Raw genomic sequence first — 23274 nt, 5'->3', positions numbered from 1 at the left:
CAAAAGTTCTGGGAAGGACACCCATGGCTGCCAGTGTTAAGCAGGCCGATCACCCCTGAATGATTTGCGACTCTGATTGGGTACCTAGGTACAGACTATAGAACTGATGATTGGATGTGTAAAGACAGGGAACCAGGGGAACAGTGGCAATCAACATGTGTTTCCACAGAAAGGTAGTACGGATATTCGGAGATGTAAAAGGGATCTTATGGTTGGCACATGTGACAAGGGGTGTGATATGTTAAGAGGAAGAGATTTTACCTTTTGGGCTGCTTCTGACAAGATTTGGCAATCTAGACTCATCTCCCTAATTCTGAGAGTTTTCTTCTACATTCCGTGTGTATCCCTGTTAAAACTCAAATCTGTAAACTTACATTTTTAAATTAATGCAGACACATTTTTAGCATCATCAACCTAAAATATAATACTTTATTGCACCTGGGTTTTCTAAAAGTTAGTAAGTTAACTTTATATTTGGTGTAAAATTTGTCAGCAAGAAAATCAACCCCTTATTGTCAGACTTTTGCCAGTCTGATATCCTTGAAGCATGACTATTGTCTGCTCCTAAGTGAGACAAATTAAGATAGATTTTTAAAAAGCTGTAAATTAAACAGTCAGCAATGTGGGACATCCAAGATGAACACTTGGCTTTTCCCGGCTCCCTGGCAAACCCCATTCTTCATTTAATGGGTTAAAGCCTTTTTTGGCTACAAGACTGGTGTCCTCACAGTGAAAACAGAATGATTAAAAACGTGTTTTCCACTTGAGGTATACTTTTGACTATTTTTAGTAACCAAGGTACCTACCTTATTGGAAAAATTATACAGGCCTATGTGATTAATCTGGCAGTCTTATTTTATGAACAGATTAATCTTAATTTGGCTATATTTGATAAAAATGAGAGTAATTTTAGAGAAAAAGATTGTTTAAATAGGTATAAAATTTTAGTTTTGCTGCTTATGTATCTACTGTCTAAAACTTACTTTTCAAATAGTTCTTTGTTACTATGTTATATTATTATAAAGCTTAAATGAGTTACTAAGAAGGTATTCTAAGCTTGTTTCTGAAGCTGGCCACTGATTTTAAGCTTGTTTCTGAAGCTGGTTTTTGGATTGAGACTAGATGCCCATAATCTGTTACCAGGGGATTATACATACTATCATTTAGAGGACTATGTCCAACCTAGATGAAAGGCCTCTTATGAGTTTTCTTAAGTATATGATGTACAAGGAAACTGATGGGAATCATCTTCCAAGACTTAAGGCCTTGCCTGCCTGTTAAGTCGCTTCAGTCGTGTCCGACTCTGTGCAGTCCTGGGGACCGTAGCCCACCAAGCTCCTTTGTCTATGGGGATTCTCCAGGCAAGAACACTGGCATGGGTTGCCATGCCTTCCTCCAGAGGATCTTCCCAACCCAGGGATTGAAACCAGGTCTCCCACCTTGCAGGCAGATTCTTTACCAGCTGAGCCACCAGGGAAGCCCAAGACTCAAGGTACTTCCTCTTAATTACTTGAAGTGCCCAGCAGAGGATTTCCTGAGTCCTGATGTCAGTCTTCTCCCTCCAACCTTTATAAGTGCTGATCATTTATTTTCAATTTTCAGCAAGACCAGTGTCTACTCACTGTCAACACCACTGGGACCCCTTCTCTACTATTTCTTAGGCAGTAACACCTGCTTGGGAGACTACTTTAGAAGGAACAACATCTAAACTTGTAAGTACAAATCTTGATTAAATTACACAGGGGATTTTGACATGGGAAGGAAACTTGGATAGCTAACTACTGCTCGAGTGCACCCCGCTGCTGCAACAGGAGCTAGCTCACAGGCGGGAGCCCTTGCTCTAGCAGAGGCTATTATCCCAGGGGAAAACACACCCAAGCCTGAGGAATGACCTCCACTATCAGGAGCTCCTAGGTTCCCCAAGGGACCCAATCCCAGCCTAGCTGGCTGAGAGCATACCAGAGTATGTTACCAATCAACTGCTCCTATGGTTCTTCCTCTGAGAGAACTTTCTCATAAAAATCAAGAAACAAATGTGTTTTCTTTGATGTCTGATCTAAGTCTGGCAGAGGATAAATTGAGAGGTTTTTCTGAGGACTGTGAAATTTTCACAAAGAAGCTTACTTGGGGGGGATCTCACCTGGGGGGATTTACAGATTTTATGCCACCGCTACCCTCCTAAGAAAGAACAGCACACAGTACTGGCAGCCAGAGCCCATGCTGACCGAGTGGCTCAAGAAGTCCAAGGCCAGGAAGGCCACGCAGTACGTCAGGTGGAAAACAAGGCTTCCCCTGAGGCAGATCCAGATTGGAGTCACCAGATGAATTGTAAGGATAGAAATAAGTAGGATAGGATTAATTATTTATTAGCGGGTATGAAAAAGCTTATAGTGAAACTCATCAATTATGAAAAAAGTGAAAGAAGTCCAATAGGGACCAGAGAGAAATCTTGCAGTTTTTCAAGGAAGATTAGTGGAAGCTTTTAAATAGCATCCAAATGTGGATCCCTCCTCTCCTGAGGGACAGGTCCTTTTGGCTATACATTTCATAACCCAGTCTGCCCCAGACTTCAGACGCAAAATTCAAAAAGCAACTGCTGGAAGGAGGAGGTCCTCAGACCTTTTGAGCGATTTGCTCCAGTTGTCTGATTTGGTTTTCAATAATAGGGATATGGCCGAAAAGGCTGAATACATCCAGAGATATACATAAAAGGCCCAAATGATGGCAGTGGTCCTGTCCACTCATAGACCATGAAAGGGAGGCCAGACTTCCTGAGTCATTTGACTGTGCAAGGCCCATGGGTATCCAAAATCAGTGTGCCAGGTGTGAACAGAAGGGACACTCAAAGGAAGATTGTGACCAATGAGCTTTTAGAAAACATCCAGGACGTTGAAAGGGAGAATGCCCCAGATGCCAGTGAGTGACAGGGGGCCCTTGGGTATTGACAGTTTCATAATCAGAAGACTGAGGTGGCCTGAAGCCAAAGGTGACTTTGCCTAGAGAGGCCATCTACATAACTAATGCCAAACTTCAGGTGGTCATTGATGTGGAAGGCCACTTAGTAGAATTTCTTAGAGATACTGGTGCAACCTTCTCTGTCTTAACCCAGAGGGTTAGGAATCTTAACAAACATAAGAAATATGTAATGGAAGTGTCAGGAGAGAGACAGAGGTACACTTTCCTGAGACCCCTTTTGTACAGTATCAATGGCCAGTTGTTCTTATACTCCTTTCCATCTGTGCCTGATTGTCCTCTCTTTCATGGAAGGTGGTAGGGTGGGTTAATTGCTAAGTTGTGTTTTACTCTTGCAACCCCATGACCCTTGCCAGATTCCTCTGTCCATGGGGTTTCCTAGGCAAGAATACCGGAGTGGGATGCCATTTCCTTCTCCAGGGGATCTTCCCAACCCAGGGATCAAACTCAGGCCTGCATTACAGGCGGATTCCTTAATGAGTGAGCCACCAGGCAAGTCCTATTTCTGTAATGGAAGGGACTTAACTAAATTGGGCACTACTCTGTTTCCTGAGGGACAAGGAAGCAACCCTATCACCAATTGATATTCATAGAAAATAAAGAACAGATTAACAGAGATAGAAGACTTAATAAGCCCTGAAGTATAAAATATTAAGATACTGGGCCTAATCAAAAACAAACAGATTAAGGACTGAAATGACCCTTTTCCAGATTTAGAAATTGTTTTGGAAAAATGTTTTGGATCACCAAATCATGGTTATAATCTCTTTTAATGTTTAATTTCTTTTCATTTTTGTCTTTTGTAAATCCATCCTCCAAAGCTTAACATCTAGGAGAGCTAAAAGGATGATACTAACTGGTTTATAATTCTTACAGCAGAAAAGAGACAGCCAGCCAGGTGGTTTACTCCTTCCCCAGGCAGGCCTGTATCCTGTCTTAGATGGAAGCAGTTAATGATTCATGATTACCCCTTATCCACTTTTAAGCCTAAAACGGTAAACACCTGGAGTAGGAAATGATAGGGACAAAGTAAAGGGACATGATAGTGATTTAATTGTTAATCCCATTAGGTAATTATATGTAAAGAAAAAAGTAAGAGAGACCCTGGTAAGTTAATGATCACCCAAGAGAAAAATGGAAAAATCCTGAAACAATGTGGGTTTGCTTGTCTCATACAGCAAAGGGCTTGCTTGTCTCATACAGCAGAGCAAGTCACTTAGCATCAAAGCCAGATCTGCTTGCCAAACAACAAATCCAAGCTAACTTGCTTAGCCATAAAACCATTTAACAGAAGCATGAGACACACCCTCAAACTGTAAAAAAATAGTGGCAAATAGGGCCTAAACCTGCCCAGTGACATGAACAAGGTAATGACCCCTAGGACATGCTCTCTGCACACACACACACACACACACACACACACAAATAATTTATGGAAAGGTAATGTTTCGAAGTGAATGATCCTCACTGTCCTGAGACCTGAAATAATTTCTCCATAGTTCCATGACAGTCCCAGATGCACCGTATAGAGCCCAAAACTCCCTTACCCAACTTGTAGGAGGAATTAGTGAAGGAAGACTCAAAGAAAGACAAAGAAGGTGGTTTTCTCCCGTACTCTATCCTCCTTTGATGATAAAAATGTAACTCACTGAATACTTGGGGTAGCACAACACTCATCTGCTGGATCTGATGCCTCACAAGCATTCTATTCTAATAAATCACTTCTTTATCACTTTGCCTCTGGCTAATCCTTTCTTGGAGCCCCCAGAACATCACCTACCTGTTTTTATTCTGATACTATAAGGTTGGGGGACACACTAACCAGTTTGCTTTCCCTTTCCTTTAGGACGACAGCGTCATGCATCCTTGGGTAGCCATCCTGGGCTTCCTACTCCTTCTGCCAGGTAAGTGAACAGGTGGGCTGTGCTTTGGAAGCCTGAGGATGGGGGAGTGTAGGGGCTGTGTGAGTGATGAGGCAGGGTAGGTGTGCTAGGGTTTTGTCAGAAGGTAATGGGGTCAACAAATGAGCAAAGAGCTAGGCTGAAGCCTTAAGCCAAAGAAACTGCTTAAATGCTAAGAATTACAAATACTGTGAGTGGGTTACAAGGCATGACGCTGTACAGTGTGGTTTATGCCACTGCTTGTATTTAAACAACAACAACAACAAAAATGGAGGGGTGGGTAGGTAGATGGTGGATATGCACGCACTGCTCATGTGTAGGTGGGAAACAGTGACAGCTGTTATCAGAGGGTAGAAGGGGATGAGAAGAAGAAATGGGGATGAGGGGGCAAGGAAAGAGTCCTTTACTTTACCATTCTGTGCTTTTTGATGTTTTTTAACTGTGTGCAACTATTTCTGTTAAAAAGAAAATATTTTAAATTCCCTGCTTTTCCAGTTATTAAGACTTTGTGTTTCCAATGCAGGGTGCAGGGGTTCCATCCCTGAATGGGTAACTAAGGTCCCACAGACCATGCCATGTGGCCAAATTTTTTTTTTAATAAATAAAGTATTTTAATTAAAAATATTCTATGAGACAGGGGGAAATTTAGGAAGATGCATATCCTAAATTTTAAAACAATCTCTAGAGTTGGGAATCTGAGGAAAAGTTTTTTTTTTTTAAATTTTTATTTTTACTTTATTTTACTTTACAATACTGTATTGGTTTTGCCATACATTGACATGAATACACCACGGGTGTACATGCATTCCCAAACATGAACCCCCCTCCTACCTCCCTCCCCACAACATCCCTCTGGGTCATCCCTGTGCACCAGCCCCAAGCATGCTGTATCCTGCATCGGACATAGACTGGCGATTCGATTCTTACATGATAGTATACATGTTTCAATGCCATTCCCCCAAATCATCCCACCCTCTCCCTCTCCCTCTGAGTCCAAAAGTCCACTATACACATCTGTGTCTTTTTTGCTGTCTTGCATACAGGGTCGTCATTGCCATCTTTCTAAATTCCATATATATGTGTTAGTATACTGTATTGGTGTTTTTCTTTCTGGCTTACTTCACTCTGTATAATCGGCTCCAGTTTCATCCATCTCATCAGAACTGATTCCAGAAAAATAAAGGACCCAATCAAAAAATGGGCCAAAGAACTAAATAGACATTTCTCCAAAGAAAACATACGGATGGCTAACAAACATATGAAAAGATGCTCAACATCACTCATTATTAGAGAAATGCAAATCAAAACCACAATGAGGTACCGCTTCACACCAGTCAGAATGGCTGCGATCCAAAAATCTGCAAGCACTAAATGCTGGCGAGGGTGTGGAGAAAAGGGAACCCTCCTACACTGTTGGTGGGAATGCAAACTAGTACAGCCACTATGGAGAACAGTGTGGAGATTCCTTAAAAAATTGCAAATAGAACTGCCTTATGACCCAGGAATCCCACTGCTGGGCATACACACTGAAGAAACCAGAATAGAAAGAGACAAATGTAGCCCAATGTTCATCGCAGCACTGTTTATAATAGCCAGGACATGGAAACAACCTAGATGTCCATCAGCAGATGGAAGGAAAAGTATTTTTCAAAATTATACTTCTAGAACAAATTTTTATAGTTAGCCTGTATTACCTTTGTAATCCAAAAATGATACTAAGCAAAATTAACTGTTCCCAGAATTCCAAAGAAAAAACTAGACTCTTATTTTATGTATCAATGAGTGTTTTATTCCCAGAGCATTTCCCAGACTTACAGCCCAGCCCTATGATTAGTCATTGAGTCTCAGATTCTTTTACGGACCACTCAGAATGCATTTGACAATGTAGGGATTTTTAAGCCACTGACTCAGAAGAGAGGTGTTTTTGCTTGTTTGTCTGTTTTTTAAGAGGCAACATTTAGTATCTGACTGAATATTCTTCAATTTTTTGGTTTCACCTGGGTAAGTGGACTCTGCTCCATTGTACATTGCTCAGGAAGGGATCCTTGCTTGAATTTATCTGGTTGATCCTTAAGCCCATGATAAGCCTCAGTTTCTCCTAAAAGTATTATAAACTCATTTTCCTAAGAACTGATTTCTAAACAGCTTACAAGGCTTTGCCTTCTAACCAATGATGCTGTAAGTAAAACTTTAACTCTGCCTTTTTTTTTAATTTAATTAAGAGCAGGGTTATGAGGTGATTTAATTTGAAAGAGTTGGGAGGTGGGAGGGGGGTTCAGGATTGGGAACTCATGTACACCCGTGGCTGATTCATGTCAATGTATGGCAAAACCAATACAGTATTGTAATGCAAAATAAAGTAAAAATAAAAATTTTTTAAAAATAATAATTTGAAAGAGCTATTTACAAACTTGAAATAAAGACTTAAAATCAAAACTAAAAATGCAAAAGAGTTTTTAAAAGGGATTTCAACTGAGACAGTGACAATCAGGGGAGAATAAAAGCTACATGTATGTATTACCTATTTAAAAAGCAGATACATGTCAAAAATAGAAAGAAATACACACATATTCATGTATTACTGTAATGGCATTTATTTCAAACCTTTTGGAGAGAAATTTGGTCTTATTACAAGAGATTGAACATATTTCTGACCTTTACCATAAGACTTTCTCTCAGAAATCTATCCTATTAGGAAGTAATTCTGAATACAGAAAAACATTTATATGATGTTTCATCTAGAAATATATCTAGTAAATGATAACGCTGCTAAAGAATATGTGAACGTAGAAAAATGCTTATACTAAGTTTTAAAAACTCAAGATGTTAGATGATTTCAAACCAAATAAGCTATATAAAGAAAAAAATGAAAGTAAAGTTAAAATATTGAGACCTCATGCTCTGGTTTCTCTTTATTTACAGATGGTGTAACGTCTTACCGACAAGTGATTGGAGTGGAGGGTCAGTCTGTCACGCTACCCTGCTTCTATGAAGGAAAAGTCACATCCATATGCTGGGGCCGAGGGAGATGTTCTTGGATAGACTGCAGAAATACCGTTATCAGTACTGATGGATACAAAGTCACTGAACAGAAGAATGAACGTTATAAGCTCAAGGGAGATATTGGTAAAAGGGATGTTTCTTTGACCATAGAGAATGCAGTCCTTTCTGACAGTGGCTTGTATTGTTGCCGTATTATAAAATGGCTTTTCAATGATGGAGAAAACATCATAAAGTTGACTATAAAGTCAGGTGAGCTTGTCTTCCTACTTACTTTGATCACTTGCTGTGAGTTTCTCTAGATAAAGAGGTTTCTGTTTGATATTAACCTCTTTTTCCTTGAATAGGGAAAGAAGAGGCTCCTATAATCTTGTTTTCTAATAACTCTTCATAGGATAACTTGTATTTGTGTAGAATGAAATGTGAACACTAACCTTGATATAAGACCATAGGCTAGAGGAACTTCCCAGTCAGCAAAATATCTTCTAAGGCAGTGCTTTAGGAGTGCTAATTGATTAATGAAAAAGCATTCACTGTTCCACATTGAGATATAGTGAACATTTTTATGGAGCAGAATTTATTCCACTTAAAGAACTGCCCTTTCCTCTGAGATTATTCTTAGAAGAATTTTGAAATGTCCTTTGCATTTTAGGACTTACAGAGAATTTCACACGTATAAAATAGGTAATATAACATCTGGTCAAGTATTTGTATAATTTGGCTTTTAGTTCAGTTCAGTTCAGTTGCTCAGTCGTGTCCGACTCTTTGCGACCCCATGAATCACAGCACACCAGGCCTCTGTGTCCATCACCAACTCCTGGACTTCACCCAAACTCATAAGCATCGAGTCGGTGATGCCATCCAGCCATCTCATCCTCTGTCGTCCCCTTTTCCTCCTGCCCCCAATCCCTCCCAGCATCAGGGTCTTTTCCAATGAGTCAACTCTTCTCATGAGATGACCAAAGTGTTGGAGTTTCAGCCTCAGCATCAGTCCTTCCAATGAACACCCAGAACTGATTTCCTTTAGGATGGACTGGTTGGATCTCCTTGCAGTCCAAGGGACTTGCAAGAGTCTTCTCTGGCACCACAGTTCAAAAGCATCAATTCTTCGGTGCTCAGCTTTCTTCACCGTCCAACTCTCACATCCATACATAACCACTGGAAAAACCATAGACTTGACTAGACGGACCTTTCTTGGCAAAGTAATATCTCTGCTTTTTAATTTGGCTTTCAGTTCAGTTCAGTTCAGTTGTTCAGTTTTGTCTGACTCTGCGACCCCATGAATCGCAGCACGCCAGGCCTTCCTGTCCATCACCAACTCCCGGAGTTCACTCAGACTCACGTCCATCGAGTCAGTGATGCCATCCAGCCATCTCATCCTCTGTCATCCCCTTTTCCTCCTGCCCCCAAATCCCTCCCACCATCAGAATTTTTTCCAATGAGTCAACTCTTTGCATGAGGTGGCCAAAGTACTGGAGTTTCAGCTTCAGCACCATTCCTTCCAAAGAAATCCCAGGGTTGATCTCCTTCAGAATGGACTGGTTGGATCTTCTTGCAGTCCAAGGGACTCTCAAGAGTCTTCTCCAACACCACAGTTCAAAAGCACCAATTCTTTGGTACTCAGCTTTCTTTATTGTCTAACATACACCTTCATACATGACTACTGGAAAAATTAAAATGGGCTTATGGCAATATGAGAACATTTACATCTCCATAAATGTTCACTGGTAGCTTTTAAGAATTTTGTGAAATAAAAAAATCAGGGAAGTTTACATTTTTCCATCTTGATATAGACATCCTACTTTTTCTTACTTCTGAATGAAAGGACAAGATTCTTCAGGATTTCCTGGTTTCTGGTCCTCTCCTAATGACTGTTTTCCCACGACACAGAACCCAATACCCAGGCGTACATAAGTTATGTCTCTTTTTTTGCTTTAAATGAACTTGATATTGCTGTCTCCCAACTTTGTAGTTTGTTTGTATCCTTGGTGAAGTCAAGCGAAATAAGGTCAATTCTGATGCAGAAAATGCTGGCTCTAAGGAAACTGCCTCTAAGAGTCAATTAACGGAAGCCAAGAGAGATTGGCCCTAGAGACACGTGGAAAAGAGACAGCCTGTGAAGAGATCATTTTGGAGCTGTGATATTACATGATGGGTCTGCTGCTGCTAAGTCACTTCAGTCTTGTCTGACTGTGCGACCCCAGAGATGGCAGCCCACCAGGCTCTTCTATCCCTGGGATTCTCCAGGCAAGAACACTGGAGTGGGTTGCCATTTCCTTCTCCAATGCATGAAAGTGAAAAGTGAAAGTGAAGCTGCTCAGTCGTGTCCGACTTCGCGATCCCATGGACTGCAGCCCGCCAGGCTCCTCCATCCATGGGATTTTCCAAGCAAGAATACTGGAGTGGGGTGCCATTGCCTTCTCCCATGATGGGTCTAGCTGAATATATTTTTAAATGACATAGAAGGAAACTAGGGAAATTTTGTAGTGCTCAGAAATCTTTAACAGATGAATATTTACAAATTCACTGCCCTGTCCAGAGGGAAACCAGTCCATAACTGAGCCAAAGTGACTCTGCCTCCAATCCAATTCTTTGCTTAAGTTTTCTTGCACTTTTGACAGGATGAACTTACTTTTCAACCTTCTGTTCGGGCTCTTCCTCAGCATCTTCTTCTACCCTTAGCTTCCTAGCTTCTTCCTCAGGAAATATTTACCACCAAGGAAGACAGTTAGTTAAAAAAGCCAAGTAGACTTCTTCCTTGTTATAGTCCTTTGGTCAGATTTTTTTGCTTGCTTCCTCTTTTTGTCTAGATTTGATTTCAAAAGGAATGGAGGGAATTAGGATTGAACATTTCATCAAAACCTCTGACTATACTCTTAGACCAGGTTTGGCAAACTGTACCTGCAGGAACATATCAGATTATAAAACAGGCTCAAGAGCAGTTTTATAAAGTTTTACTGAGACACAGCCTCAGCTATTCTATATATGTATATATGTGTGTGTGTATGTGTGTGTATATATATATATATATATATATATATGTGCCTCAGTTTATGTACTGTCTATGGGTGTTTTCACACTGACAGTTTTGAGTAATTAGCACTGAGATCACAGGACTCCCAATAAAATATTTACTAATGCATTGTACATAAATACTTGTTGAAAAACAAGTTTTTCTTCTTAGAGGCAAAATTGGCTAGTTTCCAAATTAAGCTGACTTGAATTCCTCAAATGAGTTTTCACAGCAGTTGTCTCATATTAAAGAGAATTGATGTTCTAATTTATATTTTGTAGAGTTGAAAATTGAGAATACTGCTTGTGGGCAAAATAGATGTCCCTTGAGGAAAAAAGTCCGCATTCTTGAGTTTACCCTATAACTTTTGCTCTTGTGCCAGGCACTGTGTTTTGGCTCACTTCTAATTTCAGTTCTTTCTCTGGGTATCTCTGAGGACTTCAATAAGTGGTTTGGAATCCCACAGGATTTCTGATTCTGGAAAGCACCAAAGATATTATCAGTGGTCATTTTCTCTCATGTAGAAAGGACCCTTAAAATATCTAGTCCACCTTCTAACCAAGTGCGTAATGCATCTGTGTTATCTAGCGTATGCGTTTGGTGTGAATTAATCTGCATTTAGGATGCAGGTCTTTTGGAAGGGTACTCATAAGGCCGACTGACTGAATGGCATTTCTTTGGTAAATAGTCAGTTTCTTAGTTACTTACTTAGTTCAGCCACTCAATCATGTCCGACTCTTTGCGACCCCATAAACTGCAGCATGCCAGGCCTCCCTGTCCATCACCAATTCCCGGAGTTCACTCAGACTCACATCCATCGAATTGGTGATGCCATCCAGCCATCTCATCCTCTGTCGTCCCCTTTTCCTCCTGCCCCCGATCCCTCCCAGTCTCAGAGTCTTCTCCAATGAGTCAACTCTTCGCATGAGGTGGCCAAAGTACTGGAGTTTCAGCTTGAGCATCATTCCTTCCAAAGAAATCCCAGGGCTGATCTCCTTCAGAATGGACTGGTTGGATCTCCTTGCAGTCCAAGGGACTCTCAAGAGTCTTCTCCAACACCACAGTTCAAAAGCATCAATCCTTCAGCACTCAGTATGTTTCTTAAGAGCTACTATTTAGGTCCTAGTCATACACCACTGAAAAGACAAATGCAGCTTCAGGATCTAGACATCTTCCCCTTACTCACAGATGTTTATTTAGATACATAAATATAATATACATGACTAGTTTTTACAAAGTGTTCAGCACAAATCCCAGGTGTCATTGTTTCTATGTCCATACCTCCCCAATACTTGTCCTTTCAATGCAGCTGTTTTCTTGTTGTGACCATGTCTTCACTCACTCCTCAGTCAGAGACTCTAGTTGACCAGTGATGTGAACTCCGAGTTCATGGGAGACAAATGTTCATTTCTGCCTGAGGACAGTCTCCTTGGTTGTATTGATTCACAGGCTCTTATTTCCTGCACTATGATGAATCCTTGCTTTCATGTTGATTTCTAGCTCCACCTACGACAACAGTGAGCCCCAGTACCACTTCTGAAAGCACTTCTGAAAGCACAAGTACTCCCAATATTCCAAGGACCACCTACACCACTGGTCCAAAAAGGAAGACCACTATTCCAGAAAGGAACAGCACTACCGCAGTAGTCACGGATACTCATATGACAACGGGGGCCTCTATCTCAGCTCTTCCAATGCCAACACCCACAGAGGACCACAAGCCAGGTAAACAGTTGTGCTTCTGAGCCCAGAAGCCTCTAAAGGATTGGATATAGACCTTCCTGGGCACAGTGTTAAGGCTGAGGTATAGTCTAGGGTAAGGATTCTTAACAGGCTTCCATATCTGACTTTAGAGTTTGTGAACTCCTATCCCTGTAGCTCAGTTGGTAAAGAATCTGCCTGCAATGCAGGAGACCCTGGTTCGATTCCTTGGTTGGGAAGATCTGATGGAGAAGGGCTAGGTTTCCCACTCCAGTTTTCTTGGGCTTCCCTTATGGTGCAGCTGTGAAGAATCCGCCTGCATTGCAGGAGGCTGGGGTTTGATCTCTGGTTTGGGAAAATGCCCTGGATAAGGGAAAGGCTACCCACCCCAGTATTCTGGCCCGGAGAATTCCATGAACTATATAGTCACAAACAGTCAGACAGGACTTAGCGACTCTCACTTTCACTATACCTTGTTACATTCACCTTTTAGAAGTACAAGCATATCAGAATGAAGGGGACTTGTGACTCTTTATATCATTCTTAAAGGAATTCATTAATACAAAAAAAGTCAGACCACTGATCTTGGACATCTAAGGAAAGGCGGGCTTGGCTGAGTTATTATGTTGTTATGAGGGAAAAGTAGAAATGCCAGAACAAGGGCAGGTAAATGAGAATCTGTCCTTACAATGAGCTGTGAATAGAGGTCACTTAATCCATTCTGAGGCCTAATCCAACACTTAAGGAGAAAATTTCAGTGGAGATAATATTTATTCTGTTTCTTGAGTCAGGAACCAGCCTAACCACTTCTTAAGTATTAATCCACTTAATTCTTATGATAACCCTATGCACTGTAGGTGTGACTCAATCCTATTTTATATTTGTGAAGACTGAGACACAGTGTCTAAGTTCATCATTGGGAATCACATGAATAGAAAATGGTTGAGTCTAGATTGTCCCATTAATTTGGATTTTGGGCCTCTCTGCATTCTATCCTGATCATAGAACATGTATTTGGATGAATTTGTCCTGTTCTGACATCTTCACTGGAAGCCCCTTTATACAATTACCCTGTCTTTTCAGGGTGTCAATGACTTACACACTTTTGCTTCTAGCACCCTTTAATATATTTATGTAGCAGGAAATGTACTCATACTCTAATATAGTAAGCATCAGATTTAAGGACTGAAGAGATTTAAAATGCACACGTTTGTTTTTTTAATTCAGGGTCCAGAGTTTATACTTCATATTTCTGTGAGATAAAACTTTAGGTTTAATACAAATGGAGAATAATTTGACGTATGGGTAGGGAAATAGCTTGGCATTCAGAGGACCCGTTTATGATCAAATTTTCTAATTTTTGGATTAAAAAGATAGTTTTTACCTTTGGAGATTCCCAAAGCCTCCTCAACTCTTGGACAATTTGAAGTGACTCTGGAGTCTGAGAAGTAACAAAAATATCACAACCTCTTAGCCAAAAACATCTGATGGAACACATTGATTTTTCTTCACTTACATTGAACCGTGTGTGTATTCAACTAGGAAGGATCTGAAGGACTGGACTTTGATCTGAGTTTGGAAGAGAGGACTTTAGGTTAAAACTATGAATTTAGAGTTATGAAAGTTTGTTAAAAAAAAAAAAGTTTTCTTCCAGATAGCAAACACATTAGAGCATCTGTTGACTTTCTCAATATTGACTTACTTCTTAATAGTTTGTGTCTGCTGAGGTGCCTGGATTAGTGCTCCTGGTTTGGGGAACACGTGTAAGTTATGGCCCTTGTTTAAAGCAGAGGTTCAGAAAGAAAGTCTTGGTGTATTTGTCCATAGGACCTCTGCGTGGATAGAACTCACTGAGTATTACATGTATCCTGATAATTTCCCTCAAAGTCTGAGATTACAGTTGAGCTTTACAGGGTAGAAGGAAGGAGAACACTGAAGAAGAGCCGCTGCAGGGGCATTTGTCCTTACATCCATCCCCTCTATATGCTCTGTGACCCTGCACGTGCTGGTCACCTGGAATACTCCTGCACTGGTTGGATGTGAAATCACACGAGCCCACCTGCTCCTTCCCCCCGCCGTGTCCACACACCTCTTCTCTATGTCTGTGTCTCTATTGCTGGCCTACTAATAGGTTCATCAGAGCCATTTTTCTACATTATCTTCTGATTAAAAAGAAATGTATTTTTTAAATAAATAAACAAAAATTAAGTCATAGAGGCAGTGGAGAAAAGAAAGATGCCCACAAAGACCCAAACTAGAGAAAGAAGTTAAGCAGAAAAGGTCTTTCTCAGATTTAAGTTGAATAAAGACTCTGATCATCTGACTTTCTTGTTGCCCTGTTTTAGTTCCTAAAGTCAGCCACATCCTGTTGTAGATTTGAGTACTGGGGGAAGCAAAAACAAACAAAAGAGAAAACAAAATACTACTACCAGAAGCAGTGACTAAACAAAGAAATGAGAAATTCCACAAAAAACAAGGACTGCTAAGAACAAGAGTAAAGGCGTTGAAATGTGAGGTCCATGGTGAGCAGGTGAAAAGACCAATGAGAGGCAATAAGGAAAGTCCAGGTTTGGGAGCTCTTGTTCAGGCAGCACCGCTAACTTGCTTGGAGATTCTGTGGTGCCCTCAGAGGAAGGGATATAAGAATCCTATTAAGAGACAAATGGTCAACTCTGCAGATCAGATGAGATGTCTGATAGAAAACAAAGGAGAGATTTCAAGAAAGGAAAAAGGAAACATAGCCCTGAGAAATCCCAGTGAAATTTTTTGGTGAGGAATGAAAGGTGAGTTAAATAACACAGGACATCAGTCCTATGAAAGGAGTGACCGGAGCACAACTGCAGAAGGAACCAGGGAACCAGGAACACTGCTTTGTGCCTCTTTACCAAGACTCAGCCTTTGGACAGTACTTTGCCTTAATGTAAGCTCAAGAACTTGGATATTCTTAGTTGATTTTCTGTGCTGGTTAATATGTGCATCTCCCTGGAAGGATGTATAGATGGATAATTAGGAACTTGAATAAGGTCAGGAAATCCAGATTGGGGTTCTTATGAAGGGAGTGTATTAGTGCCAGCTCCAATGCCCTGCTCCACAAACATGAAATAGCACTGGTATGAACCCAAGTTTAACTGGGTGTCCTTCTTAACATGCACAATTGTAGTCTTTAGGGGAATTTTAAGTGTATAAAAAGTGAAATAATCTTGTCTATTGTTAAGCTCTCCACATCATCATTTAGAGCAAATTTATTAATAATAATAAAATATCTATATGGCAGGGTAATGCATCATGGCCATCCTTGAATTTTTCTCTAAGAAAGGGTCAAAGAGTAATTCCTGATTTTTGTTTTGTTATTTTTTTGGTAGTGGAAATTTTCCTATGCAAATTATACATTAATCTTCCTTTCTTATCCCTCGTTATGCCCCAAATATTCTTGTTCCAAACATTATTAGCTAAAAGGAAATATTTGTGAAATTAATGTTTTTTGAGCACAGAGAGTGCAGTTCCTCTTGACAGTGGCCTGCATTGCTGTGGTATTGAGAAGGTAGTTCAATGACATAAAAAATATCCTCGAGTTGTGTAGGAAGACACGTGAGCTTGTATTTCTACCTACTTTGATCACTTGCTGTGAGCTTCCATGGTTTTTTGTTTGATATAACTTCTTCTTTCATTAATAAAATTATAGGTTCCTATAGTCTTATTTTCTAATCACTCTTGGGATAAAATAACTTTTTATCTACACAAATAACTGTATTTGTGTAGAATGAAGTGTTAACACTAAACTTGATTCAAGACCATAGGCTAGAGGAACTTCCCAGTCAGAAAAGACTGCTATCTCCTAAAGCAGCCTTCAGTAGTGCCAGTTGGCTCATGAAAAAGCATCCACTGTTCCACACTGAGATATAGTAAACATTTTTATGGAGCTGAATTGATTCCACTTGAAGAACTGTCCTTTTCTCTGAGATTATTTCTCAATAGGAATTTTAAATATCCTTTCCTAACATTTTAGGACTTACAGAGAATTTCACATGTATAAAATAGGCAATATAATGTCTGATCAAGTATTTGTATAATTTGGCTTTAACAGAGGCCAGTTCAGTCTTGTTGTAAATACATTGTATGGGCCTTTATCTAATATAGTTTCACTTCCTCCTTCTGCCTTGTCTTGGATTTTTTGAAACACATTTCATACCATATCACTAAATTACTTCTTTAAAAATTAAAACAGGCTTATTGCAATATGAAAACACTTGCATCTCAATAAATGTTCACTGGTACTTTTAAAGAATATTGTGAAATAAAAAAATCAGGGAAGTTTACATTTTTCTATCTTGGAGTAGACATGCTACTTTTCCTTACCTCTTGATGAAAGGACAAGATTCTTCAGGATTTCCTGGTTTCTGGTACTCTTTCCTAATGAATGTTCTCCCACAAAAGTCTTCTATCGAAAATAGAACACTATACTCAGGACGTCATAAGTTATGTCTCTTTTTTGCTTTAAATATTTTGATATTGCAGTCTTCCAACTTTGTGCTCTGTGTCCTTGATGAAGGCAAGTAAAATAAGGTCAGTTCTGATGGAGAAGACACTGACTCTCAGGAAACTGCGTCTAGGAGTCAATTAATGGAAGCCAAAGAGGCTGGCCATAGAGACATACAGAAGAGACAGCTTGTGAAGAGATCATTTTTGGAGTTGTGATATTATATGATTGGTTTAGCTGAATATATTTTAAAATGACATAGAAGGAAATTAGGGAAATTTTGTAGTGCTCAGAAATCTTTAATAGATGAATATTTACAAATTCACTGCCCTGTCCAGAGGGAAACCAGTCCATAACTGAGCCAAAGTGACTCTGCCTCCAATCCAATTCTTTGCTTAAGTTTTCTTGCACTTTTGACAGGATGAACTTACTTTTCAACCTTCTGTTCGGGCTCTTCCTCAGCATCTTCTTCTACCCTTAGCTTCCTAGCTTCTTCCTCAGGAAATATTTACCACCAAGGAAGACAGTTAGTTAAAAAAAGCCAAGTAGACTTGGCATTTTTTTTGTTATAGTCCTTTGGTCAGATTTTTTTGCTTGCTTCCTCTTTTTGTCTAGATTTGATTTCAAAAAGAATGGAGGGGATTGGGGTGCACTTTTCATCAAAACCTCTGACTACACTTTTAGACTAGGGTTGGCAAATTGTAGCTCTAGGACAAGATCAGATTGTAAGACAGGCTCACCAAAAGTTTGATAAAGTTTTATTGAAACACAGATTCAGCCATTCACTTATATACTGTCAATGGATATTTTCACACTGACAGATCAGAGCAATTATAACTGAGATCACAGGACTCCCAAAGGCTAAAATATTTACTAATGCCTTGTACATAAGTACTTGTTGAAAAAAGCTTTTGTTCTTGAGGACAAAATTGGCTAGTTTCCAAATTAAGCTGACTTGAATTCCTCAAATGAGTTTTCACAGCAGTTGTCTCATATTAAAGAGAATTGATGTTCTAATTTATATTTTGTAGAGTTGAAAATTGAGAATACTGCTTGTGGGCAAAATAGATGTCCCTTGAGGAAAAAAGTCCGCATTCTTGAGTCTACCCTATAACTTTTGCTCTTGTGCCAGGCACTGTGTTTTGGCTCACTTCTAATTTCAGTTCTTTCTCTGGGTATGTCTGAGGACTTCAATAAGTGGTTTGGAATCCCACAGGATTTCTGATTCTGGAAAGCACCAAAGTTATTACCTGTGGTCATTATCTCTCATGTAGAAAGGAACCTTAAAACAATCTAGTCCACCTTCTAACCAAGTGCATAATGCATCTGTGTTATCTAGCGTATGCGTTTGGTGTGAATTAATCTGCATTTAGGATGCAGGTCTTTTGGAAGGGTACTCATAAGGCCGACTGACTGAATGGCATTTCTTTGGTAAATAGTCTGTTTCTTAGGAGCTACTATTTAGGTCCTAGTCATACACCACTGAAAAGACAAATGCAGCTTCAGGATCTAGACATCTTCCCCTTACTCACAGATGTTTATTTAGATACATAAACATAATATACATGACTAGTTTTTACAAAGTGTTCAGCACAAATCCCAGGTGTCATTGTTTCTATGTCCATACCTCCCCAATACTTGTCCTTTCAATGCAGCTGTTTTCTTGTTGTGACCATGTCTTCACTCACTCCTCAGTCAGAGACTCTAGTTGACCAGTGATGTGAACTCCGAGTTCATGGGAGACAAATGTTCATTTCTGCCTGAGGACAGTCTCCTTGGTTGTATTGATTCACAGGCTCTTATTTCCTGCACTATGATGAATCCTTGCTTTCATGTTGATTTCTAGCTCCACCTACGACAACAGTGAGCCCCAGTACCACTTCTGAAAGCACTTCTGAAAGCACTAGTACTACCAATATTCCAAGGACCACCTACACCACTGGTCCAAAAAGGAAGACCACTATTCCAGAAAGGAACAGCACTACCGCAGTAGTCACGGATACTCGTACGACAACGGGGGCCTCTACCTCAGCTCTTCCAATGCCAACACCCACAGAGGACCACAAGCCAGGTAAACAGTTGTGCTTCTGAGCCCAGAAGCCTCTAAAGGATTGGATATAGACCTTCCTGGGCACAGTGTTAAGGCTGAGGTATAGTCTAGGGTAAGGATTCTTAACAGGCTTCCAAATCTGGCTTCACAAAATTTGTAACTCTCATTCTTATTACATTCACCTTTTGGAAGTATAAGCATTTTCATAGTGAAGGGGACATATGGCTATTTATCTCAACTTCAAAGGAATTCACTAATGCAAAAAAAGCCAGACCGCTGATCTTCGACATTTAAGGAGGATAGTGGATTGGGCCATGTTGTACACAAAATTATAAGGAACAAAATAGAGGTGCCAGAACAAGGTCAGGTAAATGAGAATCTGTCTTTACAATGAGCTGTGAATAGAGGTCACTTAATCCATTCTGAGGCCTAATCCAACACTTGAGGAGAAAATTTCAGTGGAGATAATATTTATTCTGTTTCCTGAGTCAGGAACCAGCCTAACCACTTCTTAAGTATTAATCCACTTAATTCTTATGATAACCCTATGCACTGCAGGTGTGACTCAATCCTATTTTATATTTGTGAAGACTGAGACACAGTGTCTAAGTTCATCATTGGGTTGAGTCTAGATTGTCCCATTAATTTGAATTTTGGGCCTCTCTGCATTCTATCCTGATCATAGATCATGTGTTTGGATGAATTTGTCCTGTTCTGACATCTTCACTGGAAGCCCCTTTATACAATTACCCTGTCTTTTCAGGGTGTCAATGACTTACACACTTTTGCTTCTAGCACCCTTTAATATATTTATGTAGCAGGAAATGTACTCATATTCTAATATAGTAAGCATCAGATTTAAGGACTGAAGAGATTTAAAATGCACACGTTTATTTTTTTAATTCAGGGTCCAGAGTTTATACTTCCTATTTCTGTGAGATAAAACTTTAGGTTTAATACAAATGGAGAATAATTTGACGTATGGGTAGGGAAATAGCTTGGCATTCAGAGGACCCGTTTATGATCAAATTTTCTAATTTTTGGGTTAAAAAGATAGCTTTTACCTTTGGAGATTCCCAAAGCCTCCCCAACTCTTTGACACCTTGAAGTGACTCTGGAGTCTGAGAAGTAACAGAAATATCACAACCTCTTAGCCAAAAACATCTGATGGAACACATTGATTTTTCTTCACTCACATTGAACCGTGTGTGTATTCAACTAGGGAGGATCTGAAGGACTGGACTTTGATCTGAGTTTGGAAGAGAGGACTTTAGGTTAAAACTATGAATTTAGAGTCATGAAAGTTTGTTAAAAAAAAAGTTTTCTTCCAGGTAGCAAACACATTAGAGCATCTGTTGACTTTCTCAATATTGACTTACTTCTTAATAGTTTGTCTGCTGAGGTGCCTGGATTAGCGCTCCTCGTTTGGGGAACACGTTATGGCCCTTGTTTAAAGCAGAGGTTCAGAAAAAAAGTCTTGGTGTATTTGTCCATAGGACCTCTGCGTGGATAGAACTCACTGAGTATTACATGTATCCTGATAATTTCCCTCAAAGTCTGAGATTACAGTTGAGCTTTACAGGGTAGAAGGAAGGAGAACACAGAAGAGCCGCTGCAGGGGCATTTGTCCTTACATCCGTCCCCTCTGTATGCTCTGTGACCCTGCACGTGCTGGTCACCTGGAATACTCCTGCACTGGTTGGATGTGAAATCACACGAGCCCACCTGCTCCTTCCCCCCGCCGTGTCCACACACCTCTTCTCTATGTCTGTGTCTCTATTGCTGGCCTACTAATAGGTTCATCAGAGCCATTTTTCTACATTATCTTCTGATTAAAAAGAAATGTATTTTTTTAAATAAATAAACAAAAATTAAGTCATAGAGGCAGTGGAGAAAAGAAAGATGCCCACAAAGACCCAAACTAGAGAAAGAAGTTAAGCAGAAAAGGTCTTTCTCAGATTTAAGTTGAATAAAGACTCTGATCACCTCACTTTCTTGTTGCCCTTGTTTTAGTTCCTAAAGTGAGCCACATCCTGTTGTAGATTTGAGCATTGGGGGAAGGAAAAACAAACAAAAGAGAAAACCAAAATGCTACTACCAGAAGCAGTGACTAAACAAAGAAATGAGAAACTCCACAAAAAACAAAGACTGCTAAGAACAAGAGTAAAGGTGTTGAAATGTGAGGTCCATGGTGAGCAGGTGAAAAGAAGACCAATGAGAGGCAATAAGGAAAGTCCAGGTTTGGGAGCTCTTGTTCAGGCAGCACCGCTAACTTGCCTGGAAATTCTGCAGTGCCCTCAGAGGAAGGGATATAAGAATCCTATTAAGAGACAAATGGTCAACTCTGCAGATCAGATGAGATGTCTGATAGAAAATAAAGGAGAGATTTCAAGAAAGGAAAAAGGAAACATAGCCCTGAGAAATCCCAGTGAAATTTTTTGGTGTGGAATGAAAGATGAGTTAAATAACACAGAATATCAGTCCTATGAAAGGAGTGACCGGAGCACAACTGCAGAAGGAACCAGGGAACCAGGAACACTGCTTTGTGCCTCTTTACCAAGACTCAGCCTTTGGACAGTACTTTGCCCTAATGTAAGCTCAAGAACTTGGATATTCTTAGTTGATTTTCTGTGCTGGTTAATATGTGCATCTCCCTGGAAGGATGTATAGATGGATAATTAGGAACTTGAATAAGATCAGGAAATCCAGACTGGGATTCTTGTGAAGGGCCTGGCTTAATGACTGCTCCAAGACCCTGCTCCACAAACTTTTAATATCACTGGGAACCCAAAATAACTGAGTGTCCTTCTTAACATGCACGATTGTAGGCTTTAGGGGAATTTTAAGTGTATTTAAAGTGAAATAATTCTGTCTTTTGTTAAGTTCCCTAGATCATCATCTAGAACAGATTTCTCATGATAATGAAATACCTATATGGCAGGGCAATCCCTCATGGCCATCCTTGAATTTTTCTCTAAGAAAGTGTAAAAGGGTAATTCCTGATTGTAGTTCTGTTATTTTTCTTGGTGGTGGAAATTTTCCTCCATAAAATTGAACCCCATTTTCCTATTGTTGTTATTCCTGTAGCTTCTTCATCTTCTCCCACGCAGACTACAAGAACCCGGTCTACCTGCCCACATAAAACAAATGTAACGCACTCACCATGGCACTCTACCACCTCAGGTAACTTCAGTTTCTTTTTGGAACAGCTGGGAGCTTTCAAATTTTGATAGATATTAGCGCATTTTTAAGAGCACATATTCTGAATTAAAACAAGTCTAAATTGACTGCTACTACTGATTACTCCAATTAGCTATGTGACTTGAACAAATATCTTACCATCTTTGAATCTGTGTTTACCCTTTGGAAAATGGATTGAATGTTACTTATTCTTACAAGGATCACCTGAGATAAAAATCTTAGGACACAGTTAAAATGTAAGTGATAGAGTGGCAATTATGATTATTACTTAGACAGTCTAGACGTATGTATAACTGAGTACATAGGAAGCTTGTCTGACCTGAAAATATCCACATGCATATCCATATTTTTCTAAATTAAATGAACCAGCCTTGATTTTCAACTTATTTCTTGGCTCACTTCCCTGGACAGAGCCTTAAAAGTATTAAATCCAAACTAAGCTGGTCGAGACCGAACTAGTGACCTGTTTGTGTTTCCTCCGGAGACTACACAGAGCCATGAGGCTCCCCTGCTGCCTTGTCAAGCTTTCATTCCATGTGGGCCCTTTGAGATGGGTTGAGCACATGCACACCAGCACCAAAGAGGCATGTCCCGCTGAGATTCTGCTGTTCCACCCCTAAAGTATTCCCTATTCTCCCTAATGTGGGCAGGTCTATATTCATTGGATGTAAGATTTGTCTGTCTTTTCTGTGATGGAGAAAGGTAATGCTGAGTCCTGTCATCTTTCCCATCTAACTCTGTTACCCATGGTGGTAAGTTTGGGGAGTGCCACATGTGAACCCCTTTGTAATGCATAATTGGCTTATGTGTCCTTGCACCTGTGAAACATCCAAGCAAGGTCAGGCTTCGCAAGACTCCTCATGCATATGACTCATCGTGCTCAGGAGTTGCTAATCTGTAGCAGACACCCAGTATGGCCTACCTTTCGCCAATCATTCAAGGAAACTCTTAATTGAAA

The 23274-nt window shown here is 40.0% G+C and overlaps 1 protein-coding gene across 1 annotated transcript; it reads left to right on the top strand.

Moving 5' to 3' along the window:
• Nucleotides 1-1602: 1602 nt before the first annotated feature.
• Nucleotides 1603-22817, top strand: LOC138441627 (hepatitis A virus cellular receptor 1-like). The gene is made up of 7 exons (XM_069592736.1): nucleotides 1603-1712; nucleotides 4820-4877; nucleotides 7797-8126; nucleotides 12388-12612; nucleotides 18912-19136; nucleotides 22203-22298; nucleotides 22801-22817. Exons 2-7 carry the CDS (start codon nucleotides 4832-4834, stop codon nucleotides 22815-22817), a joined length of 939 nt encoding a protein of 312 aa, XP_069448837.1. The 5' UTR covers nucleotides 1603-1712; nucleotides 4820-4831.
• The last annotated feature ends 457 nt before the right edge of the window (nucleotides 22818-23274 follow it).

The sequence above is a fragment of the Ovis canadensis genome, chromosome 5 (assembly GCF_042477335.2).
Source record: "Ovis canadensis isolate MfBH-ARS-UI-01 breed Bighorn chromosome 5, ARS-UI_OviCan_v2, whole genome shotgun sequence".
In the NCBI taxonomy this organism is placed as follows: Eukaryota; Metazoa; Chordata; class Mammalia; order Artiodactyla; family Bovidae; genus Ovis; species Ovis canadensis.
Note: the sequence above shows the minus strand (reverse complement) of the source record. Positions and strands in the feature narration are given on the sequence as shown.

Bases quoted from the DNA above. Each gene is read 5' to 3' on its own strand.
- LOC138441627 (XM_069592736.1), top strand. From the start codon at position 4,832: ATGCATCCTTGGGTAGCCATCCTGGGCTTCCTACTCCTTCTGCCAG. The intron at 8,127-12,387 runs GTGAGCTTGTCT...GTTGATTTCTAG, and splicing joins AAAGTTGACTATAAAGTCAG to CTCCACCTACGACAACAGTG. The intron at 12,613-18,911 runs GTAAACAGTTGT...GTTGATTTCTAG, and splicing joins CACAGAGGACCACAAGCCAG to CTCCACCTACGACAACAGTG.